Source organism: Salmo trutta, chromosome 23 (assembly GCF_901001165.1).
Source record: "Salmo trutta chromosome 23, fSalTru1.1, whole genome shotgun sequence".
In the NCBI taxonomy this organism is placed as follows: domain Eukaryota; kingdom Metazoa; phylum Chordata; class Actinopteri; order Salmoniformes; family Salmonidae; genus Salmo; species Salmo trutta.
The window spans coordinates 37,918,081-37,940,627 of NC_042979.1; the positions used below are offsets into that span (position 1 = coordinate 37,918,081).

General features: G+C 40.6%; 1 protein-coding gene across 1 annotated transcript; it reads left to right on the top strand.

Moving 5' to 3' along the window:
• Window positions 1-1,794: 1,794 nt before the first annotated feature.
• On the top strand, window positions 1,795-21,789 carry p2rx4a (purinergic receptor P2X, ligand-gated ion channel, 4a). Its single transcript, XM_029710210.1, has 12 exons — window positions 1,795-2,423; window positions 2,711-2,858; window positions 3,279-3,350; window positions 12,482-12,554; window positions 16,802-16,898; window positions 17,001-17,081; window positions 18,417-18,558; window positions 19,566-19,702; window positions 19,871-19,964; window positions 20,104-20,169; window positions 20,343-20,438; window positions 20,593-21,789. The coding sequence occupies exons 1-12, from the start codon at window positions 2,281-2,283 to the stop codon at window positions 20,611-20,613; spliced, it is 1,170 nt and encodes a 389-aa protein (XP_029566070.1). The 5' UTR covers window positions 1,795-2,280; the 3' UTR covers window positions 20,614-21,789.
• The last annotated feature ends 758 nt before the right edge of the window (window positions 21,790-22,547 follow it).

A 22,547-nucleotide genomic window follows, 5' to 3' on the forward strand; every position in this document is an offset into this window, starting at 1 on the left:
TAAGTCTCTAGTCAATAACCGATGCAAAGTGTGTATTTTTATCCTGTGTTCCCATTTAATAAGTTAGTAAATAATTAATTAAACCAATTTGTGTAGTACTGAATCATAAGTAAGGCTCTGTTTTTTTGCAGAAGCAAGGAGGTTACGACTGTTCAGAATGATGATATGATACGAGGTTATTATTAATAAGTTGACTGTTTATGGATGTGATAGGTAAAGACCTTTTAGGATTTAATTCGGGAGATGGTAACTCTAGAACCGCTTTTGTGGTGCCCCAGATCCTAATGAGTTAATTGTTACATGATTAATTTAATCGGGTAACAGTTAAACATAGTTAGGTAATTAGATAGATAACAGTCTTCAAATTAATCTTAAAGTCAAGCCACGACACCAGTCATGTTCATATCATCTCAGAAATAAATCACTGTAGTTTAAGGCCATCCATAGAACGTACTACATGTCAGTGAAACTGAATTACATGCACTCAGAAATGTCATTCCTCTGCTGGAGATGTAAAACACAAAATGTGACATATTTGCTTATGTTATGTTCTTGTGAAGGCTGGCTGAATTCTGGCAGAGAGTGTGTTCTTTAATCTCAGCATGTCTACAGATGATCCCTTCTCCCTGTTTCTGTTTGCTTGGAAATGTTGAATCTGGAGACTGTTATCTGAAAAAGCTGTGTAACCAATTATTTATAGCGGCTAAGAAATGCATTGCCATTAGTTGGAAGGTTGGTTTTCCTCCCACAATGTCAAGTTATTTATAACTAGATTTGATTTATTACAAGATTAGATGTATACCAGGCAACTTCCATAAGGTCTGGTTGCCTTATATGGAATAAGAAGTCTGTATTGAAAACATGCCCTCATCAGGGGAGATACATATGTAGGCAATCCCTAGCGGCTTGGCTGCTCATTCTTGGCCTTGGTGGTCTGCTGTCCTGTGGGTTGACACTCTGGCCTTGGCCTAACACACCTGAAACCAATATTGAATGTTTTACTAAGATCCTAAAGCTGAGTGAGGTGTGTTGGGTTGGGGTGCTACAGGGTGGTGGACCCCTAGGGACAGGATGGGGCGACCCAGCAATATTGTGTGCAAATAAAAAGGGCTCTACAGTACTATTATGAGATGAATTATATGGAGAATTTGCTGTTTCTTTGTGATCATGTATATTTTAGGTGTATGGGTTTTTTTTGTTTAGTTTTTTGTTTCCAAACCTTTCCCTTGGGAATTAAAAACATTTAAGGTGTAAACTGGGAAGGAAATTGTGTTGGGAGAGAATTAAGTTATTGACTACACTGGTGGGGGTCGGGCGTGCAGGCAGCTCGGGCTGGCTGGTCAGTCTGGCTGAAATTTGATATAGATATCGTCTTAATAAAAACATGCAAAAGTATTTATATTTTTTTCAAGAGTTGTTCATTTGTTAGGTTATTGGTTAAAGGTGCAACACAACAACACAGCAACACACAATATTGAATTACCTTTGATCTAGTTCAGTCTTTTTAAACTTAAAAATATTTAATAATAATCTCCTACCTAGCTTGATGACTGTGGGCATTTTTGCTTACTTTTTGTTCTAAATGGAGATGGCATATTGGCCTGTGTAAAAAGGCAGAAAATTTGCTTAGATGGCCCCAAAGCTTCGGTAGGAGGACCCCCCGCCAGGTTATGTGCCCCCCACTTCTGAAACCAAAGTGGCGCCCCTGCCTACCGCCGCCAACAGTTTTGCAAAGGTTACCAAAGGTCGGACTTTTACCAGAGAGGATTAAAAAAAACTAATGAACTCTTTGCTTGTACTGATCTGTGAACTCATTCGACATTTGCCATACTAGATGGTAGGTCTAAATATGAAAAATGATGCGTCAGCTCAAAGTAGCTTGTTTCATTATTGGGATATAAAAAGGGAACCGCTTCAATCTAAACGTGTGCGGAAGACATGGAAATTACAGTGGGGTTAAAGTTCGGTTAGTGCTATCCGGGATCCTTGGGATTTCCCTACACTAAACCCTTACTTTAACCTTAAACCCTTACCCTAACCACAACTCTTACCTAACCCTTAGGCTACTTAACCCTAACCATTTTACATTTCAACTTCACTGGGGGTCGGGACGTCCCAATGATCCCGGATAGCACGGACCGTGAAAGTTAAACTGCCTGTTGGTTTCTTTTCGAAAACCCGTGACATACAGTGAAGTTATCCTTAAAACGGTCGGGCTATCTCGTTTTTTATGAGGATACAAAATAGCGTTTTTAATCCCTTTTTTCGGAGGCAGCAAACATGATGGAAACGAGGGGATGTTGTGCGTCCATCTGTCAATGTTTTTTCGAATATTCAACACCGAAAATTCTTATAATTAGGAGCTTCAAGGTTGGAACCCTCAACAGAATCACGCAGGCTTTGGTGATTGCATATGTGATCGGGTAAGTGTCGCATAAAGACCACATGACATTCTAACAATTTCATATTGACTTATGTTTACTAATCAAACAAAGTGGTTTCGGCAGTACCCCTTCCTATACTGCCATCATAGCCACAGCTGCCACAAGATTTTTTGGGCAATATTTCACTTATTTTCATATATATTTTATATAAAAAATATACAATGATATCTCTGTGATTCACCCTATGTTATAATTTTAAGCCCCATGGACCTGGGAATAAAGGTAAGCCCATAATGCATTGACCACCTCTTTGCACACCTATGCAGGTATGTCTGTGTGCTGAACAAAGGCTACCAGGACACGGATGCAGTCCTCAGCTCTGTCACGACCAAGGTGAAGGGCATCGCCTTGACCAACACTTCCGACCTGGGCCTGCGAATCTGGGATGTGGCAGACTATATCATCCCACCACAGGTATCACCCAGGCGTATAGAAGATGAGGTATAGGCCTGATCTATTGTAATCACCAGCACCAAATACGGGTACCCTTTACTTCCTCCAGTCACCTGATGCCAGGCTGACTGACACCCATCATGCTGGGTGTGACCTCAACTTCACTGGCATAGTGGTGTTTTATGGTTCCTGCTCGTTTCACTTTAGCTTCGTGCACATTTGGGCTTTTGGGTCAGTTGGGGTGACCTTGTACAAAAATAAAATAGAAAATCCATTGGGAGTGGTATACCGCTGCTCAGACGAAAACATGGAATGTGTGTCAGAGATGAAACAACTGTGTCCTACTAACTTTATTTCAAGCAAAAGCCATGTGAATAGGCCAAACCCATTGATGATTGTATGTTTGAGAGAAGTAATTTGAGTTTTTTTTATTTGTGGCAGGAGGAGAGCTCTTTCTTTGTACTGACGAACCTGCTCATCACTCTGAACCAAACTCAGTCGCACTGTCCAGAGGTAAGACATTTTTTTAAATGTAACCTTTATTTAACTTGGCAAGTCAGTTAAGAACAAATTCTTATTTACAATGATGGCCTATCAAACATACTGAATATCCCATCCACCTGAAGATATGCTAATGTTCATGGAAAAGGCTCTACTTTCTACATTTTGATCTAAAACTTCAATTTTATTACAACATCTAGGATAAGTTGTACAATGACTTTGGGGAAGTGAGAATGTCTGAGTGCTTATGCCTGTGTGCAGCCGGAATGGATATTTTCAAAGACAATGGCTGAAGACTAAATGTTTGTGTGTGACTTGGATAACCGAAGGACTCTATTTGGCTAACAGTATGCATTCCTAAAGGATTTTATTGCAACTAGTCATTGCTCACTATTGTTTTATTGTCTTGTAATAGAGCTCGACAGCTTGTAGTCCTAAATCTTTTACTTTTTTTGTTGCATTTTCTACCTCAGGTTTGTTGGCCATTCCTATGGGGGAAATGAATGTGGAAAAATGGGTTTTGGGATAAACAGAGTAAATAAGGTCTGAGATTAACACAGGCTTAGTAAATCTTATACGTTTTGTTCTATGAGATAGTATCAGTCGGTTAACGTGACCTTTATGAATTTTGAAGCCTTTATGTGCTTTGTGCTTATTTTGATTAAACACTTCAAAAATAAGCACAAGAAGCGATGTTAGCTGATTAAGATCATCTCATAGAACAAAACATATAAGATCTCCTAGCCTGTGTTTACCATAGACCTTATTTTCGGTGCCTATCCCCAAATCCTACAAAAACCCATTCATTTCCCAATATACTGGTTGGTTGTTTAGCAACTAAACCGACACGTACACACCTATGGGGCAAAACAAACAGGGTTGGCTTAGATTTTCAACAACATGTAAACTATATTTCATGTCCAAATGTTTATTGAAAACCTAAATATATTTGTAGAATGAGCACTTGTTGTCTCTCAAATACTTAATTACAGTTGTTGGTTAGCTAGCTAGCCAATTTTAGCCATATTAGCATAGACATGACGTCAGTCAAAACGCCTCAAAACAAGACATGGTATCAATAACAAGATACAATGAGCTGAAACGAGCCACCTACGATTCCCCACATGGCGGCAGCTTGTCATTGTTGCTAGCTATGTGACCATTCAGAATCATAACAATGCACGCCTTCCTGCCACATCGATGCGCGCGCATCATTATCGTGATGTTGTCAGCCAACTCGTCTATATACTTTGGTCAACGAGCCAAAGCAGAGTAAGCCTCCGTTAGTGCCTACAAAAAGACGCCATTACTATTGCTCTCTATTGGATGAAGTCCAGCCCTCGAGTCATCTGCATGATAGAGAAGTTAAAGAAGCACTATAAGAATGTAGTTTCTAATTGACTTTTGGGATCTAGGATAAGTTTTACAATGACTTTAGGGAAGTGAGAATGTCTGAGTGCTTGTGTCTGTGTGCAGCCGGAATGGATATTTTCAAGGGCAATGGCTAAAGCCAAAATGTTTATGTGTGACTAGGATAACAGAAAGCCTCTATTTAGCTAACAGTATGCATTCCTAAAGGTTTTCATAGCAGCTAGTCATTACTCAATATTGTTTTCTTGTCTTGTAATTTTGCTGGACAGCTTGTAGTCCTAGAAAACTGAATTATTTTCATTTTCTACCTCCGGTTCGTTGGCCATTCTTATGGGAGAAATTAATGGGACAAGGTAGCATGTACGGTTAACAGGTCAGGGTTCCATAGCCGCTGGCAGAACCGTTGAAACTGGAGCAGCAGCACGACCAGGTGGACTGGGCACAGCCAGGAGTCATCAGGCCATGTATTCTTGATGCGGCTGGCTTCCGGGTTAAGCGAGCAGTGTGTCAAGAAGCAGTGCGGCTTGGCAGGGTCGTGTTTCGGAGGATGCATGGCTCTCGACTTTTGCCTCTCCCGAGTCCATAAGGGAGTTGCAGCGATGGGACAAGACTGTAACTACCAATTGGATATCACGAAATTGTGGAGAAAAAGGGGTAAAAGCACAACAACAAAATATAAGGAAAGACTTTAAAGGTCAAGACAGAGTCTGCGTCTCTCACATGCATCTCTCACATGGATAGGCAGACCATTCCATGAAAATTGAGCTATATAGGAGAAAGCCCTGCCTCCAGCTGTTTGCTTAGAAATTCTAGGGACAATAAGGAGGCCTGCATCTTGTGACACTAGTCTACCTTTAGGTATGTATGGCAGGACCAAATTGGAGAGATAGGTACTGTAGGCACAAGCACATGTAATGCTTTGTAAGTTAGCAGTAAAACCTTGAAATCAGCCCTAGCCTTAACAGGAAGCCAGTGTAGAGAGGCTAGCACTGGATTCTAGCAGCCGTGTTTAGCACTAACTGAAGTTTATTTAATGCTTTATCCGGGTAACCGGACAGTAAGGCATATGATCATAAAAAGAGAGAGGTCCAAAGTAACGACAAGGTTCTTCAGTTTTTTATCTGAGATGACTGTACAACCAAGATTCATTTTCAGTTCCGACAGCAAATCTTTTTGTTTCTTGGGACCTAGAAATAGCATCTCTGTTTTGTCCGAGTTTAAAAGTAAAATATTTGCCGCCATCCACTTCTTTATGTCTGAAACACAGGCTTCCGGGGTAGGCAATTTTGGGGCTTCACCATGTTTCATCGAAATGTACAGCTGTGTCCTCCGCATGGCAGTGAAAGTTGACATTGTGTTTCTGAATGACATCACCAAGAGGTAGAATATATTATAAAAACAATAGTGGTCCTAAAACAGAACCTTGAGGAACACCGAAACTTACAATCAAGTTGTCAGAGGACAAACCATCCACAGTGACGAACTGACATCTTTGACGACAGATAAGATCTAAGGGTGGCTATTTGAAGAAACTCAAATATATATTTTGATTTGTTTAACACTTTTTTGGTTACTACATGAGTCCATATGTGTTATTTCATAGTTTTTATGTCTTCACTATTATTCTACAATGTAGAAAATAGTAAAAATAAAGAAATTCCCTTAAATGAGTAGGTGTTTTAAAACTGTTGACCTGTAATGTAGGTCCGGAGACATGTTGGACAAAACCCACTGAGTCGATGATTGGCCAAGACGTGCGCCAACATAAAGACGCATCAATCTCAGTTAAAGCACCAAGTGAGCAAAACAGCGCCTCTCTGTCTTATGTGTAGAACATGTATCTGATACTGTCTGGAACAAAAGAGTATGGCATGTCATACTATTTCTGGCCAGACAGCATCAGATTCATGGGCTAAAAATAGGGGGGGCGCTGTTTCACTCGCTGTGAAGCTTTCTCCAGTAATATAATTTCAGCAGAGAGGAAGAGGTGAAGTGAGAGGGCTCACTCGCGCCAAAATTTGTCCTTTATAAGCTCAATGCGTTTCCATGGAAATAATATGCAGACCTAAGCTTGTCGCCTGCCTTCCCTCCTTTGGGACAAATGCCGGAGACATGAGCTTGTCATCATTATATACAGATCTCTGGTTTCAGCCTCTAGAAAAGAAAGTTGACAGGTGCATAGTTAGGATGCTCGATTGCCCTGATGTAAAGTGATGTTTCGCCAAACATATATAATTACTCTTGTCTAAGTAAATCATTCAAAATACTTCACCAGGAAGCATGACTTCGTATCATTACCTTCTTTCAAAAAATAAATAGCTGTGGATCATTTCAAATCACAAGTGTGTTTAGGAAGCCCCTATTTGGGGAGTGCGCTCTAGCTGAATAGGTCTAGCTGATTTCAGTTGTGGCTGTCAGTGAAAAGCGTGTGAAGATAACGTGTCTTGAGTATAATTTAAAATATTGCATCAAGAAGAAGGGGAGGGGGGTGTGGCGAAGACATGGTGAGTCTCCAGAATGCATTGCATATGTAGGAATGTGCCCATCTTATTTCTGATTGTCTTAACTCATGTGGTGGCTAATTTCTGCATTACCAAATGAGGAGAGTTACAATTCACACACCAGTCAGAGTTACACTTAAAACTACATCTTTAATAATTAAGATGCTTTTGCAAAAGCACTTGACTTTCAATGATGCGCTATCTCTAATGAACCATTGAAAAGTGACTACACAAAAGTACAAAGAGCTTTTATAGCCAAGATGCACCCCTTCAACGTACATGACGAACCACAGATCTTAGGAACAGTTCACAAAGGTTAAGTTTTGTATGAAAGATATCTATAAAACATAGCAGACAGAAACTGCTGTATCAAGTGTTCATTGTATAGACTAGTGTCTGGTCCTCCTACCCCAAACTGGAACCGTCTCTCCATGGTACGGTATAGAACAGAACCATAAGCTCATCCAATGGCATAAATCAATTGACAACTCTAGATACTCCCATCTCAAGTAAACCCCCTCTTGACCCGACCCCTGGACAAGCTCACTGAGGGGAGTGAGCCTCTAGGTCATATACTATCCCAGGATAAGTGCAACATCAGAGGGGACATACAATGGTCCACACACTGCCAAACACCTTCCCCCAATGCCAAAGGAGGGAGTGACTTGCGCACAGACATCCCTTCACATGGTTTAACAGATACATTCACATATGACAAGTATCTCACATAAGCATACTATGCAAATAAAACATCTTATCTATGTTACCCAACTAATTCTGATTCATCCGCCACACATTTTTTCTTCGCCTTACACAAGTCAACAAAGTCTGGTTTTTAACATCCATTGTGAATGAAACTGTAGTTCCTCAGTATTTTAAAAATCTTTCCAACATGATATTTTGCTCTTTCACCAAGCCTCAGTGTGAAAGCGCAAAATATCATGATCTGATGATCCAATATATCCAGTGGAAACGTCATAAACAATTCTGTCCGGATCTCACTGGCACAGGAAACTTTGAGGGCCCGGAATAGGCTTGTGATTTGTTGCAAGTTTGTTAGTGAAAGCGTCAGGCCAGACCCTGTGATAATTTGATACAATGTTGAATTTCACTAGCAATAATTCAAGTCAAGACAGAAAAGGTGGCAGACAGGCAGAGAAGAGAGATGAATGTGATTGAAAGAACCAGAATTTTTATCAGGATATTTTCTACTCTTTTATTTGTAGGCTTTGTCTATGTATTTTACTTAGTTCATGTTGGAAGTTCTAGGCCTACTGTTGCATTAGACTATCTTTTGAGTTCTATGCTCTCATTTCTTTAGCCGCCAATGGATCACAGTGTATCAATGTGTCCATATTCCAGAGTCTAGTGCACTCGCCATAGTTTAATTTGAGATTTTTATAATTTTACTTCAGATTTTCATGATTAACCATGTGACAATGATTTTGAGAAACAAAAACTTTATTATTGAAATGAAACTGTTCCACGGAAATATATAAATGCACATATACCGTAATTTCCGGACTATAAGCCGCAACTTTTTTCCCACGCTTTGAACCTCGCGGCTTAAACAATGACGGGGCTAATATATGGATTTTTCTCACTTTCAATTTTTTTTGCTCCAAAAAATATATATTCTGTGACGTGCTCAGTTTTTTGGCGGCATGAAGCTTTCATTAGACCAATGAAATTGCCGAACGGGTTAAGGTCAAACAGCTTTTTTGTTTACTGTTTAGATTAAATCGAGCGCTCTCAAACTTCCCATCATTCTGATTACGGTAGTCATTTTGTCACCCTCATCATGGCAAAGACACGGAGAAATGCATATGATGCAGCTTTCAAGTTGAAGGCGATTGATCTGGCTGTTGGAAAAGGAAATAGAGCTGCTGCACGGGAGCTTGGTCTTAATGAGTCGATGATAAGACGTTGGAAACAGCAGCGTGAGGAATTGACTCAGTGCAAAAAGACAACTAAAGCTTACTGCTAATTTTCTATTTTTTGTTACAAGCCGTGTTTTGTTAAAGCCTGTGTAAAGTTAATTTGTTTCAATGTACCGGTAGGCACCTGCGGCTTATAGACATGTGCGGCTTATTTATGTTCAAAATAATAATTTTTAAAAAATTCAGTGGGTGCGGCTTATATTCAGGTGCGCTCAATAGTCCGGAAATTATGCTAGCCATAACTGGCACGCAGATCGGTAGAATGAATTGTAAGCTTTCCCAAACTTGAAACCAATAAGCTTCTTCTAACTACCAAAAAAATAAATAAAAAGTCAAACAACTTTTCGGTTAAAAATAAATAACAGATCTGATCCCTACACAGGTTCAAGGGGAACCTGGGAGGCGGGTCTTCTGGCACCAGTACCCATTGCAGGTCTTCCAATGTAAAATCCCTGAGTCCCAAAAACTTTTCTGCTGCAGCCACAATAATGTCTAGTTTCTTCAACTTCTTTGAGACTTGTGCTGTACAGTTTATAACTGTGGCAATGAATGCAACAAAATCCACCTTTTTAACACACAGGGTATCTTTTGTCTGGCAGCAAACATTTACTACAGGCTGTGGTGTATCCACTACCATCTCTTCACTGGCATCTCTTGTTTCCTTAATTCCTTTGATCACCTAAGCATAGGAGATTTGATTGACCGCTCTAACTTTTGCCACCTCAATTTCCTTCACCCTTACAAGGCACTCCAGGAACTCAGGATCATGATCCCCACCACAATTGCAACACCGTCGTCCTTCTGCACACCGTTCTTAAGTATACTCTGTTCGTCTGCACACTTGAAACATGGCCAAATCCTTTACGATACTTACACTGCAGTGGCTTGGGGACAAAAGCTTTTACGGCGTATCTTACATAACCAAGCTTCACATGCGTACGTATTTGCTCTTCATCAAAAAACAGGACCCCTAGATGATTCGTTGAGAGCCCAACGAGTGGATTTGAGCCACAGTATTTTATAGCAAAGTACATCTTCCTGAATGTTCATGACAAACATCAGATGTATGGAATGGGTCACAAGGTTAGGATTTGTATGAAAGATACTAATATTTCACAGCAGACTGTAAAGACTGTTCTCATTGTGTAGAAACCAGGGTCTGGCTCATCAAATCAAAACTTATTAGTTACATGCGTCGAATACAACATGATTATCCATACCGGAGCCATCTCCACCCTGGTACCTTCCGGCACACAAACACCAACTCATTCTATGGAATGCGGGCTTCGAGAGAGGACAAGACCATCATAAATCAGTTGCTAGAGTTAAATCTCAGAAGCTCCTCTCAGTTCACACAGCCACAGTAGAGTTCTAAGAAGCCTATTCTGTTGCATAAAACAAGCATTTGATGCAATAACAGAGTTATTAACATAATCTTGTAATTTCTCCACGATAACATCCATATTCATCCCTGAGATGAGTCCTTTGATGGGTGCTCTACTCCAAAGTTCAAAACTTCTGTTGTCCGGATTCTTTTGAGGCCCACTGCAATCTTCCTCTGCTCATCAGAAATACAATGAATCAAAATAAGACCACTCCTGGTCACTCTAACAGACTGCTCGTTTCCAAGCACATACTTCACCATTTATGACACCGCAAATGAGTTTCCCACATATGCATCCTTACTCAACAACCGCATCCCAACAAGAAGCGATTCATTATAATTTACACACTGTGGCAGACCAGGGGGTTTGGTCAAAACGTTTACACAGATCAGACACGGATAGAGTAGGATTAGCTCGGTTTCAAGGGTGTTTATTTGAATACAAACCAAAAGAAAAGGTCTCCCCCATGAGACCCTATCCGGTATACCGTCATCTGGGTTCCGGCTCTTGCTGTATCCTGTGGGGAACAAAAACTGAGCATCCTACTTATCTCTTGTACCGTCCCCAACCTTACCGGAATTAACCTTTCTTCCTCCAGTCCCTTTTCCCGTGTGCTGCCCTTCTGGCAGCTTTATGGGACTCGTCCAGCTGGTGAGCAATCAGCCCTTGATTACTCACAAACCACAATCAGCCCCAATTAGTCCTGGCCGGAGAGCCCGTCGAGACCTGGCACGTCCAGCAGAGGGAGCCAATTGGCTCGTGATGTTGACTCTGTCTGTCACCAGCTTTATGGGACTCGTCCAGCTGGTGAGCAATCAGCCCTTGATTACTCACAAACCACAATCAGCCCCAATTAGTCCTGGCCGGAGAGCCCGTCGAGACCTGGCACGTCCAGCAGAGGGAGCCAATTGGCTCGTGATGTTGACTCTGTCTGTCACCAGGCCTCGATGAGTCTCTCCCTGGTGGCTGACCTGCTGTACGCCACAACACATATCCTCCACTGCAATTTTAGACAATTTACTTTTTGTTCCAGTTTTCGACACTACTGTTGTCCATTCAGAACATTCGTCTTCACCAAATTTATTCGACACGCTGCTTAATTCGAACTCACCAACCACTTCCACCATCTACCCAAAACTCATGAGCTGCCTACTGGCTTTACTATAACATTCATGAGCTGCCTATGGGCTTTACTATAACATTCATGAGCTGCCTATGAGCTTTACTACAACACTCATGAGCTGCCTATGGGCTTTACTACAACACTCATGTAAAAAGTGTGTGCACACATAGGAGGTCCCGTGAAATGGAAATGGGCCCGGCTTTGGAAATCAAATGCCCGTCCAACTGATTTTGTTCTGGCACTGGGTCTGGACATAAATCAAAACACCTCAAAACAAGACATGGTATTAATAACAAGATACCCACGAGCTGAAACGAGCCACCTACGATTCCCCACATGGCAGCTTCTTGTCATTGTTGTTCGCTATCTGACCGATCAGAATCTATAGGTTTTGGCCAATGAGTAAGCCTCCGTTAGTGCCTACAAAAAGACACCATTACTAATGCTTTCTATTGGATGAAGTCCAGCCCTCGAGTCATCTGCATGATAGATAAGTTAAAGATGCACTATAAGAATGTATTTGCAAATGTTTTATGTCAAAATTTTCTTCGAAAATTGGCTGTATGATTTATATACATAAGCAATGTATTATTAGCTTTATATTGTCTCTCATTAAATCACACATCCTGTTTTAGGAAAACATGCTTTTGTTCGTGGGTGTAGGGAGGTGTTCCCCTTTCTGTCCATTGAGGTCATTTCTGGACAACATTTTTAGGGGACCCGTTTTTTTGGTACTCATAGAGGTTGAAGTTCTGTATAGCTTCTAAGTCTAAGCTATATTTTTAAGCTTTAAAAAAGTACACTCATGCTGTCATGCGTTCAGGTCCCAAAAACTGGTTTTGACTGCACCTCAGACAGGGATTGCAAGGCTGGCTCACGTGATACCCGAGGCAATGGTAAGGATATTAAGATTTTGACATTGGGGAAATCGTCATTGATCCATTTCTATATCTGAGTTATATATTATGATCTAATCCTTGTTCTACGTTTGAGATGTAGATTATAAGGCTGTCTGTAAAAGAAAAAGGCCTTGTATTGTCACTAGATGGTAGCATTACAATTTACATTTTAGTCATTTAGCAGACGCTCTTATCAGAGCGACTTACAGTAGTGACTGCATACATTTTCATACTTTTTTCATACTGGTCCCGTGGGAATCGAACCCACAACCCTGGCATTGCAAGTGCCATGATCTACCAACTGATCATTACCATTCAATAATCATTACAGTACCATGTCATATGTTGAGAGCTTGGGACTACAGTGCCTTCAGAAAGTATTCATACCCCTTGACTTATTCCACATTTTGTTGTGTTACAGCTTGAATTCAAAATGGATAAAAATAAAAAAATCTCCCATCTACACATAATACCCCATAATGACAAAGTGAAAACATGTTTTAGTCGTTTTTGCAAATTTATAGAAAATGAAATACAGAAATATCTCATTTACATAGGTATTCACAGCCCTGAGTCAATAAATCACCTTTGGCAGTGATTACAACTTTGAGTCTTTCTGGGTAAGTCTCTCTAAGAGCTTTGCACACATTCTTTAAGCTCTGTCAAGTTGGTTGTTGATCATTGCTCGACAGACAGTTTCAAGTCTTGCCATACATTTTCAAGCTGATTTAAGTCAACACTGTAACTAGGCCACACATTCAATGTAGTCTTGGTAAGCAACTCCAGTGTACATTTGGCCTTGTGTTTTAGGGCTAGAACAAAACTGTGTACTGTTGGGGGTACTTGAGGACCAGGGTTGGGGAAACACTGATTTAGGTTATTGTTCTGCTGAAATGAATTTGTTAGAAAGCAGACAGAACCAGATTTTTCTCTAGGATTTAGCCTGTGCTTAGTAAAACTCCCTAGTCCTTGCCCATGACAAGCATACCCATAACATGATGCAGCCACCACCATGCTTGAAAATATGAAGAGTGGTACTAATTGATGTGTTGTGTTAGATTTGCCCCAAACACAATGCTTTCTTTTCAGAACATAAAGTTAATTTCTTTGCCACATTTTTTTGCAGTTTTACTTTAGTGACAGTTTTCTTCTATCACAGCCATTAAACTCTGTAACTGTTAGGAAGGATACCTGTATCTTTGTAGTGATTGGATGTATTGATACACCTTCCAAAGGGTAATTAATACCTTCACCATGCTCAAAGGGATATTCAATGTATGCTTTTTTTTTACCCGCCAGTAGGTGCCCTTCTTTTCGAGGTATTGGAAAACCTCCCTGGTCCTTGTGGTTGAATCTGTGTTTGAAATTCACTGCTTGACTGAGGGACCTTACAGATAATTGTATGTGTGGGGTACCAAGATGAGGTAGTCATTCAAAAATCATTATTAAACACTATTATTGCACACAGAGTCCATGCAAATTATTCTGTGACTTTTTAAGCAATTTTTTCTCTTGAACTTATTAAGACTTGCCATAACAAAGGGGTTGAATACTTTTTGACTCAATATATTTCAGCTTTTCATTTTTAACTACATTTCGAAAAACATAATTCCACTTTGCCATTATGGGGTATTGTGTGTAGGCCAGTGACACCAAATCTCAATTTAATCCATTTTAAATTCAGTCTAACACAACAAAATGTGGAAAAAGTAAAGGGGTGTGAATACCTTCTGAAGACACTGTATAAGGTTCTATCTGCATTTTAATAAAAACAATTTTGGGGGGACATAGCCTTGTTCTGTTCAATGTTCTCTACCTACAGTTAAAGTCGGAAGTTTACATACACTTAGGTTGGAGTCATTAAAACTCGTTTTTCAACCACTCCACAAATTTCTTGTTAACAAACTATAGTTTTGACAAGTTAGTTAGGACATATACTTTGTGCATGACACAAGTCATTTTTCCAACAATTGTTACCAGACAGATTATTTCACTTATAATTCACTGTATCACAATTCCAGTGGGTCAGAAGTTTACATACACTAAGTTGACTGTGCCTTTAAACAGCTTGGAAAATGATGTCATGGCTTTAGAAGCTTCTGATAGGCTAATTGACATCATTTGAGTCAATTGGAGGTGTACCTGTGGATGTATTTCAAGGCCTACCTTCAAACGTATGTGGATATATTGAAGCAACATCTCAAGACATCAGTCAGGAAGTTAAAGCTTGGTCGCAAATGGGTCTTCCAAATGGACAATGACCCCAAGCATACTTCCAAAGGCAAAATGGCCTAAGGAAAACAAAGTCAAGCTATTGTAGTGACCTTCAAAAAGCCCTGACCTCAATCCCATAGAAAATTTGCGGGTAGAACTGAAAAAGCGTGTGCGAGCAAGGAGGCCTACATAACTGACTCAAATCAAATCAAATGTATTTATATAGCCCTTCTTACATCAGCTGATATCTCAAAGTGCTGTACAGAAACCCAGCCTAAAACCCCAAACAGCAAGCAATGCAGGTGTAGAAGCACGGTGGCTAGGAAAAACTCCCTAGAAAGGCCAAAACCTAGGAAGAAACCTAGAGAGGAACCAGGCTATGAGGGGTGGCCAGTCCTCTTCTGGCTGTGCCGGGTGGAGATTATAACAGAACATGGCCAAGATGTTCAAATGTTCATAAATGTCAAATAATAATAATCATAGTAGTTGTCGAGGGTGCAACAAGTCAGCAACTCAAGAGTAAGTATCAGTTGGCTTTTTCATAGCCGATCTTTGAGAGTATCTCTACCGCTCCTGCTGTCTCTAGAGAGTTGAAAACAGCAGGTCTGGGACAGGTAGCACGTCCGGTGAACTGGTTAGGGTTCCATAGCCGCAGGCAGAACAGTTGAAACTGGAGCAGCAGCACGGCCAGGTGGACTGGGGACAGCAAGGAGTCAGCCAGGTAGTCCTGAGGCATGGTCCCAGGGCTCAGGTCCTCCGAGAGAGAGAAAGAAAGAAAGAGAGAATTAGAGAGAGCATATTTAAATTCACACAGGACACCGGATAAGACAAGAGAAATACTCCAGATGTAACAGACTGACCCTAGCCCCCCGACACAAACTACTGCAGCATAAATACTGGAGGCTGAGACAGGAGGGGTCAGGAGACACTGTGGCCCCGTCCGATGATACCCCCGGACAGGGCCAAACAGGCAGGATATAACCCCACCCACTTTGCCAAAGCACAGCCCCCACACCACTAGAGGGATATCTCCAACCACCAACTTACCATCCTGAGACAAGGCCGAGTATAGCCCACAAAGATCTCCGCCAATGCACAACCCAAGGGGGGTGCCAACCCAGACAGGAAGACCACGTCAGTGACTCAACCCACTCAAGTGACGCACCCCTCCTAGGGACGGCATGGAAGAACACCAGTAAGCCAGTGACTCAGCCCCTGTAATAGGGTTAGAGGCAGAGAATCCCAGTGAAGAGGGGAACCGGCCAGGCAGAGACTAAAATGAAACACAATACCATGCTCTTGTTAAAGCTTTTAGAATTTATTTGTTTTAAGGTTTGTTTTAAAACAAATCAATTCTAAAAGCTTAAGAGCAAGGTATTGTGTTTCATTTGAAAACAGCATCACATTTTGTAAAAGCAGAATATTTCAGGTCATCCCACCCACCTGTCAGGAGGAATGGGCCAAAATTCACCCAATTTCTTGTGGGAAGCTTGTGGAAGGCTACCCAAAACGTTTGACCCAAGTTAAACAATTTAAAGGCAATGCTACCAAATACTAATTGAGTATGTAAACTTCTGACCCACTGGGAATGTGATGAAAGAAATAAAAGCTGAAATAAATTATTCTCTCTACTATTATTCTGACATTTAACATTCTAAAAAATAAAGTGGTGATCCTAACTGACCTAAAACAGGGCATTTTTACTAGGATTAAATGTCAGGAATTGTGAAAAACTGCGTTTAAATGTATTTGGCTAAGGTGGATGTAAACTTCTGACTTCAACTGTATATAGTACTCTAAATACCCCAATTTATGTTAAGTTCAAAAGAATACATTATACAAATTGCTGACAACATTGGAAATGTAAAGCCAATTATCTCAGAGTCATATTTTTGCAGATAGAACCTTATAATCCCAAGCTCTCAATGTGTCAATTAGATTTAAAGACAGTCTACCACTTACTTGTAGAATGAGAGTCACATTATTGTTTTTCACTGACGTTCTCCTTTAAAGTGACCATCTCCCCTCAGGTGTTCAGACTGGGAAATGTGTGAGGTACTCAGCTGTGGATAAGACATGTGAGGTTCTGGCTTGGTGCCCGCTGGAGTTAGATAAGGAACCTCCCAAGTAAGAACTATTGAGTACCAAGGTGGAAAAGGTTGTATTTGCTTTTATTTTACATAATCCATCTAGAATGTTTTAATAATTTCACAATATAATTTTCGTTAGTCCTCCAATGTTGGCAGATGCAGAGAACTTCACAGTGCTTATAAAGAACAGCATCCGGTACCCCAAATTCAACTTCAATAAGTAAGTCAAGTTTTTACATTTCTGTTACTTGATAAATATGTTACGAGCTAAATTCCATTTAAGATTTGTGTCACACTTTATTTGCATAGTCTGGATAAGCAACTGCTTGCTAAGGTTATGGTTAGGTTTAGAATAAGTGTGAGGGTTAAAGTTAGGATAACTAGATGCACTACATGACCAAAAGTATGTGGACACCTGCTCGTCAAACATCTCATTCCAAAATCCTGGGCATGAATATCGAGTTGGTTCCGCAGTCGTTCCAATTCATCCCAAAGGTTTTCGATGGGGTTGAGGTCAGGGCTCTGTGCAGGCCAGTCAAGTTCTTCCACACCAATCTCGACAAACCATTTCTGTATGGACCTCGCTATGTGCACGCTGAAACAGGAAAGGGCCTTCCCCGAACTGTTGCCACAAAGTAGGAACACAGAATCGTCAAGAATGTCATTGTATGCTGTAGCGATGAGATTTCCCTTCACTGGAACTAAGGGGCCTAGCCCGAACCATGAAAATAAAAAAACAGACCATCATTCCTCCTCCACCCAACTGTACAGTTGGCACTATGCATTGGGGCAGGTAGCTTTCTCCTGGCATCCGCCACACCCAGATTCGTCAGTCTAACTGCCAGATGGTGAAGCGTGATTCATCACTCCAGAAAACATGCTTCCGCTGTGCCAGAGTCCGATGGTGGCGAGCTTTACGTCACTCCAGCTGTTACTTGCCATTGCGCTTGTGTGCAGCTGTTCGGCCATGGAAGCCCACTTCATGAAGCTCCCTATGAACAGTTCTTCCTGACGCAGTTTAGTAGAGAGTGTTGCAATCGAGGACAGACGATTTTAACACGCTGCGCGCTTCAGCACTCGGCGATCCCATTCTGTGAGCTTGTGTGGCCTACCACATCACGGCTGAGTCCTTGTTGCTACTAGACATTTCCACTTCACAATAACAGCACTTACAGCTCTAGCAGGGCAGAAATTTGCCGAACTGACTTATTGGAATCCTATGACTGTGCCACATTGAAAGTCACTGAGCTCTTCAGTAAGGCAATTCTAATGCCAACAGAGATTGCATGGCTGTGCGCTCGATTTTATACACCTGTCATCAACGAGTGTGGCTGAAATAGCCAAATCCACTAATTTGAAGGGGTGTGCACATACTTTTGTATATATAGTGTAGTTTAAATGTCACTGATAGTCTGTAGAGGATCTACAGATGGACTATCCGAATAAAGCGATACCAAGATTGGTTGCATTGGGCCATCCAGTGATAAACCATGTGGAATTGCAGTCAGAGCAACTGCATGTAACACTAACTATGATATTTGTGTCTGTTCTGCAGAAGGAATATCTTGCCCTACGTCAACAAGACCTACTTGGAACAATGTGTATTCAACCGCATCACTGACCCAGACTGCCCAATCTTCAGACTCAAAGACATGGTCACAGAGGCCAATGAGGACTTTCAGACCATGGCTGTCCATGTAAGTGCCTGCTAATTTTTAAAAACTCCCAAATTATTTAAACATTTGGTAAGATGGGGATATACACAGAGTATACAAAACATTAAGAACATTGTTACTTACTGTCTTTCAGCCTAAAAAACGGCTTGCCATAACATGTACCATACAAGTGTTTTCTTACGCCCACACCTATCAGGTCATACATAGATTTAGACACTGATATGTCATGACCGTATTCTCTTGATGGGATGAGGGTTAACCACATTGGCAACTTTAACAAATATTGTTCACCAGAACATTTTTCCACTGACAGCCCTGAAGGCATGGTCTACACAGAGTATACAAACATTAAAATCACTCTTTCCATGACAGACTGACCAGGTGAATCCAGGTGAAAGCTGTGATCCCTTATTGATGTTACTTGTTAAATCCACTTCAATCAGTGTAGATGAAGGGGAGGAGACGGGTTAAAGAAGGATTTTTAAGCCTTGAGACAATTGAGACATGGATTGTGTATGTGTACCATTCAGGGGGTGAATGGGCAAGACAAAATATTTAAGTGCCTTTGAATGGGGTATGATAGTAGGTGCCGGGCTCACCGGTTTGTATAAAAAACTGCAACGCTACTGGGTTTTTCACGCTCAACAGTTTCCTGTGTATCAAGAATGGTCCACCACCCAAAGGACATCCAGCCAACTTGACACAACTGTGGGAAGCATTGGATTCAACATGGGCCAGCATCCCTGTGGAATGCTTTCGACATGCTTTTTGTAGAGTCCATGCGCCGACGAATTGAGGCTGTGTTGAGGGAAAAAAAGGGGGGGTTGCAAATCAGTATTAGGATGGTGTACCTAATGTTTGGTATACTCAGTGTATATTAGTCAAAATGTCATGATATATCTTATGGCATTTTGATGCATGTCGAGTAATCTAACATGCAGCATAGCATCTTATGTCTCAGCTGGTTTTCATTTGTAAAATCCATGTAAACGGCATACTCCTTATCTACGTTGATTGTCTTTGTCTAGGGTGGGGTTATGGGTGTCCAGATCCGTTGGGAATGTGATCTGGACATGCCAAGCAGCTGGTGTGTGCCTAGGTACACCTTCCGTCGCCTGGACAACAAGGACCCAGTGAACAATGTGGCGCCTGGATACAACTTCAGGTATAGGGGTTGAACTTTTGTTTTTAGACTACAACCACATCGATAGACAGATTTATCTCTGACCCCAAATTATTACAACCATAGGTAGTGTAAATATAAAATATTGATGTCCATTTGTTTTTTTAAGACGATTTTGGCAACGCTCTTTGTGCTTTTCTTTTCCCACAGATTTGCCAAATATTACAAAAATGGTAACAATGAAGAGACAAGGACATTAATCAAAGGATTCGGAATACGATTCGATGTCATGGTTTTTGGTCAGGTGAGCTTTTACAGAAACAATCTAAGCCATTTTTAACTTTGATATGAGTATTTTAATGTCATAAAATAATGAATGAAATGGCGTTATAGTTATAAAATCCTGGTGTTCTAGTTAAACTGGTTAAATGTCTCTGCTTCAGGCTGGAAAATTTAACATAGTGCCAACACTGCTGAATGTTGGTGCTGGTCTTGCCCTCCTTGGCTTGGTAAGTATAGTACTTCTATCACATGCTGTATGTGTTGTCGTTATGGCAACTGTATACATATGTTAAATGGGTAAAATGTTATCCTTTATAAAGGGTTTATAGATGGTATCACTAGAACATGGTCTGTTGCATACAATTGTTTATTTATATTAATTTGTTTCTACTCTTTGAAGGTAACTGTTGTTTGTGATTGGATTGTGCTGACATGCATGACGAAAAAAAATATCTATAACGAACAGAAATATTCTTATGTTGATGACTTTCAATTGGTGAGTAATAGTTTTTCTAATTTAAGAATGACCTGTTCAATACTGATAATGCAAAGAATTGTACCTATTCAGGCCTTTTGGCCAAAAAGTCATCATACTGGATTATAGCCCTGTTTTTTCAATCCCCTTATAATAAACATTTTCTGTTTTAAAGCTTTCAAATGAAACACCATAAAGCCACACCAAATCATGTCGAGCAGAAACAACTGTGTATACAGCATATCAAGATGGAAATGTGAAACTGCATTTTTCTGGATTGAATCACAGCACTCTTTTCATGATCCACATACTACAATCTTCCACAGGCTTGCAACTCGCTAACGATCCTGAAAATGTCTTGTTTCGGCTAACCATTCAGAGCTGTAGGAACATTTGGTGTGTCATTCTATTTTATTAAATCAACTCGGATTAGAGCTGAGAATCATTCACTCATTCACTAGGTCTCCATCCAACCTTTTTATGCATAAAGTACATGTTAGATAAAAAACATAACGACAGGCCTGATGGAAAAGGAAAATGTTTTTGTAAACGTTCCAAATGTCGGCAAAACAAAATACGCTAGACAAAGTGGGATCTTTTTGTGTCTGTAAAATTAATTATGCGAGAAACATCTGTGAAAACACTTTTATGCTCAAATATTGATATAATAACCATCATATAAAAGTAAACTTGGAGTCACACGATTACATGTTGTGTGGCCCTCTCACTACAAATCATTGGGAAAGCATACAGTTTATTAGGCTACAGATTAAATAAGTTATGGTGAACTTCACAGGGTGGTGAAAGTGCAAGGTGATAAGCTTGATTCTCCTTTCCAATAAATATTGAGGGTCTTATTCTGGTGACATGATGATCGATGCTTGGCTGCCATTTGACAAATATATATATTTTGCTCTTTTGTCCATAATAATGTCATCTTGTAGGCTAAATGTGAGCTCTAGCCAACAGCGTGCATATGGTGGACACACTCTCTATATAAGGCCAAAATGTTTGTGACTAAACCATCAGTAGAGTTGAAAATGTGATGGAAACCCATTTAAATTCTTTTTTTATTCGTACATGGAAATATATCCACAAAAGGTATTATGTGTACTCTGTCATCACACAAAGCATTTTATCTGCAACAAGTCAATTTGATGAAAACATCTCTGGTGGGAAAATGTGCATATTGTTTTTGTGGATTTTTGAATATTCGCATGAAAATCTGTCGCCAATTGGATGGAAACCTAGCTAATGAGAAATGTTTCACTGCTTGCTGTGAAGGCCCAGTGCTAATAACAATCCTCTTTATTTGAGGACATTCAGGTGCACCTGTGTTGTACTTTAATAAACATTGTACATTTTTCGATAACTCTTGTTTCTGTCTTGGTGTAGCCTATAGTATTCATTCAGTCATTGAGTGGTTATGTGTTATACAGTGCCTTCGGAAAGTATTCAGACCCCTTGACTTTTCACACATTTTGTTACGTTATAGTCTTGTGTGTCTACAGAATCTATACACAATACCGTATAATGACGAGGCGAAAACAGGTTTTTATAAATGTTTAACATAAACATACCTTATTTACATAAGTATTCAGACCCTTTGCTATGAGACTGGAAATTGAACTCCGGTCTATCCTGTTTTCATTGATCATCCTTGACATGTTTCTACAACTTCATTGGAGTCCACCTGTGGTAAATTCAATTGATTGGACATGATTTGGAAAAGGCACACACACCTGTCTATACAAGGTCCCACAGTTGACAGTGCAAAAACCAAGCCATGAGGTCGAAGGAATTGTCCGTAGAGCTCCGAGACAGGATTGTGTCGAGACACAGATCTGGGGATGATCTGGGGAAAGCCACCCCTCAGTAAAAGGCACATGACAGCCCGCTTGGAGTTTGCCAAAAGGCACCTAAAGACTCTCAGACAATGAGAAACAAGATTCTCTTGTCTGATGAAACCAAGATTGAACTCTTTGGCCTGAATGCCAAGCGTCCATCCCTACGGTGAGGCATGGTGGTGGCAGCATCATCATGCTGTGGGATGTTTTTCAGTGGCAGGGACTAGGAGACTAGTCAGGATCAAGGCAAAGATGTACAGAGATACTTGATGAAAACCTTATC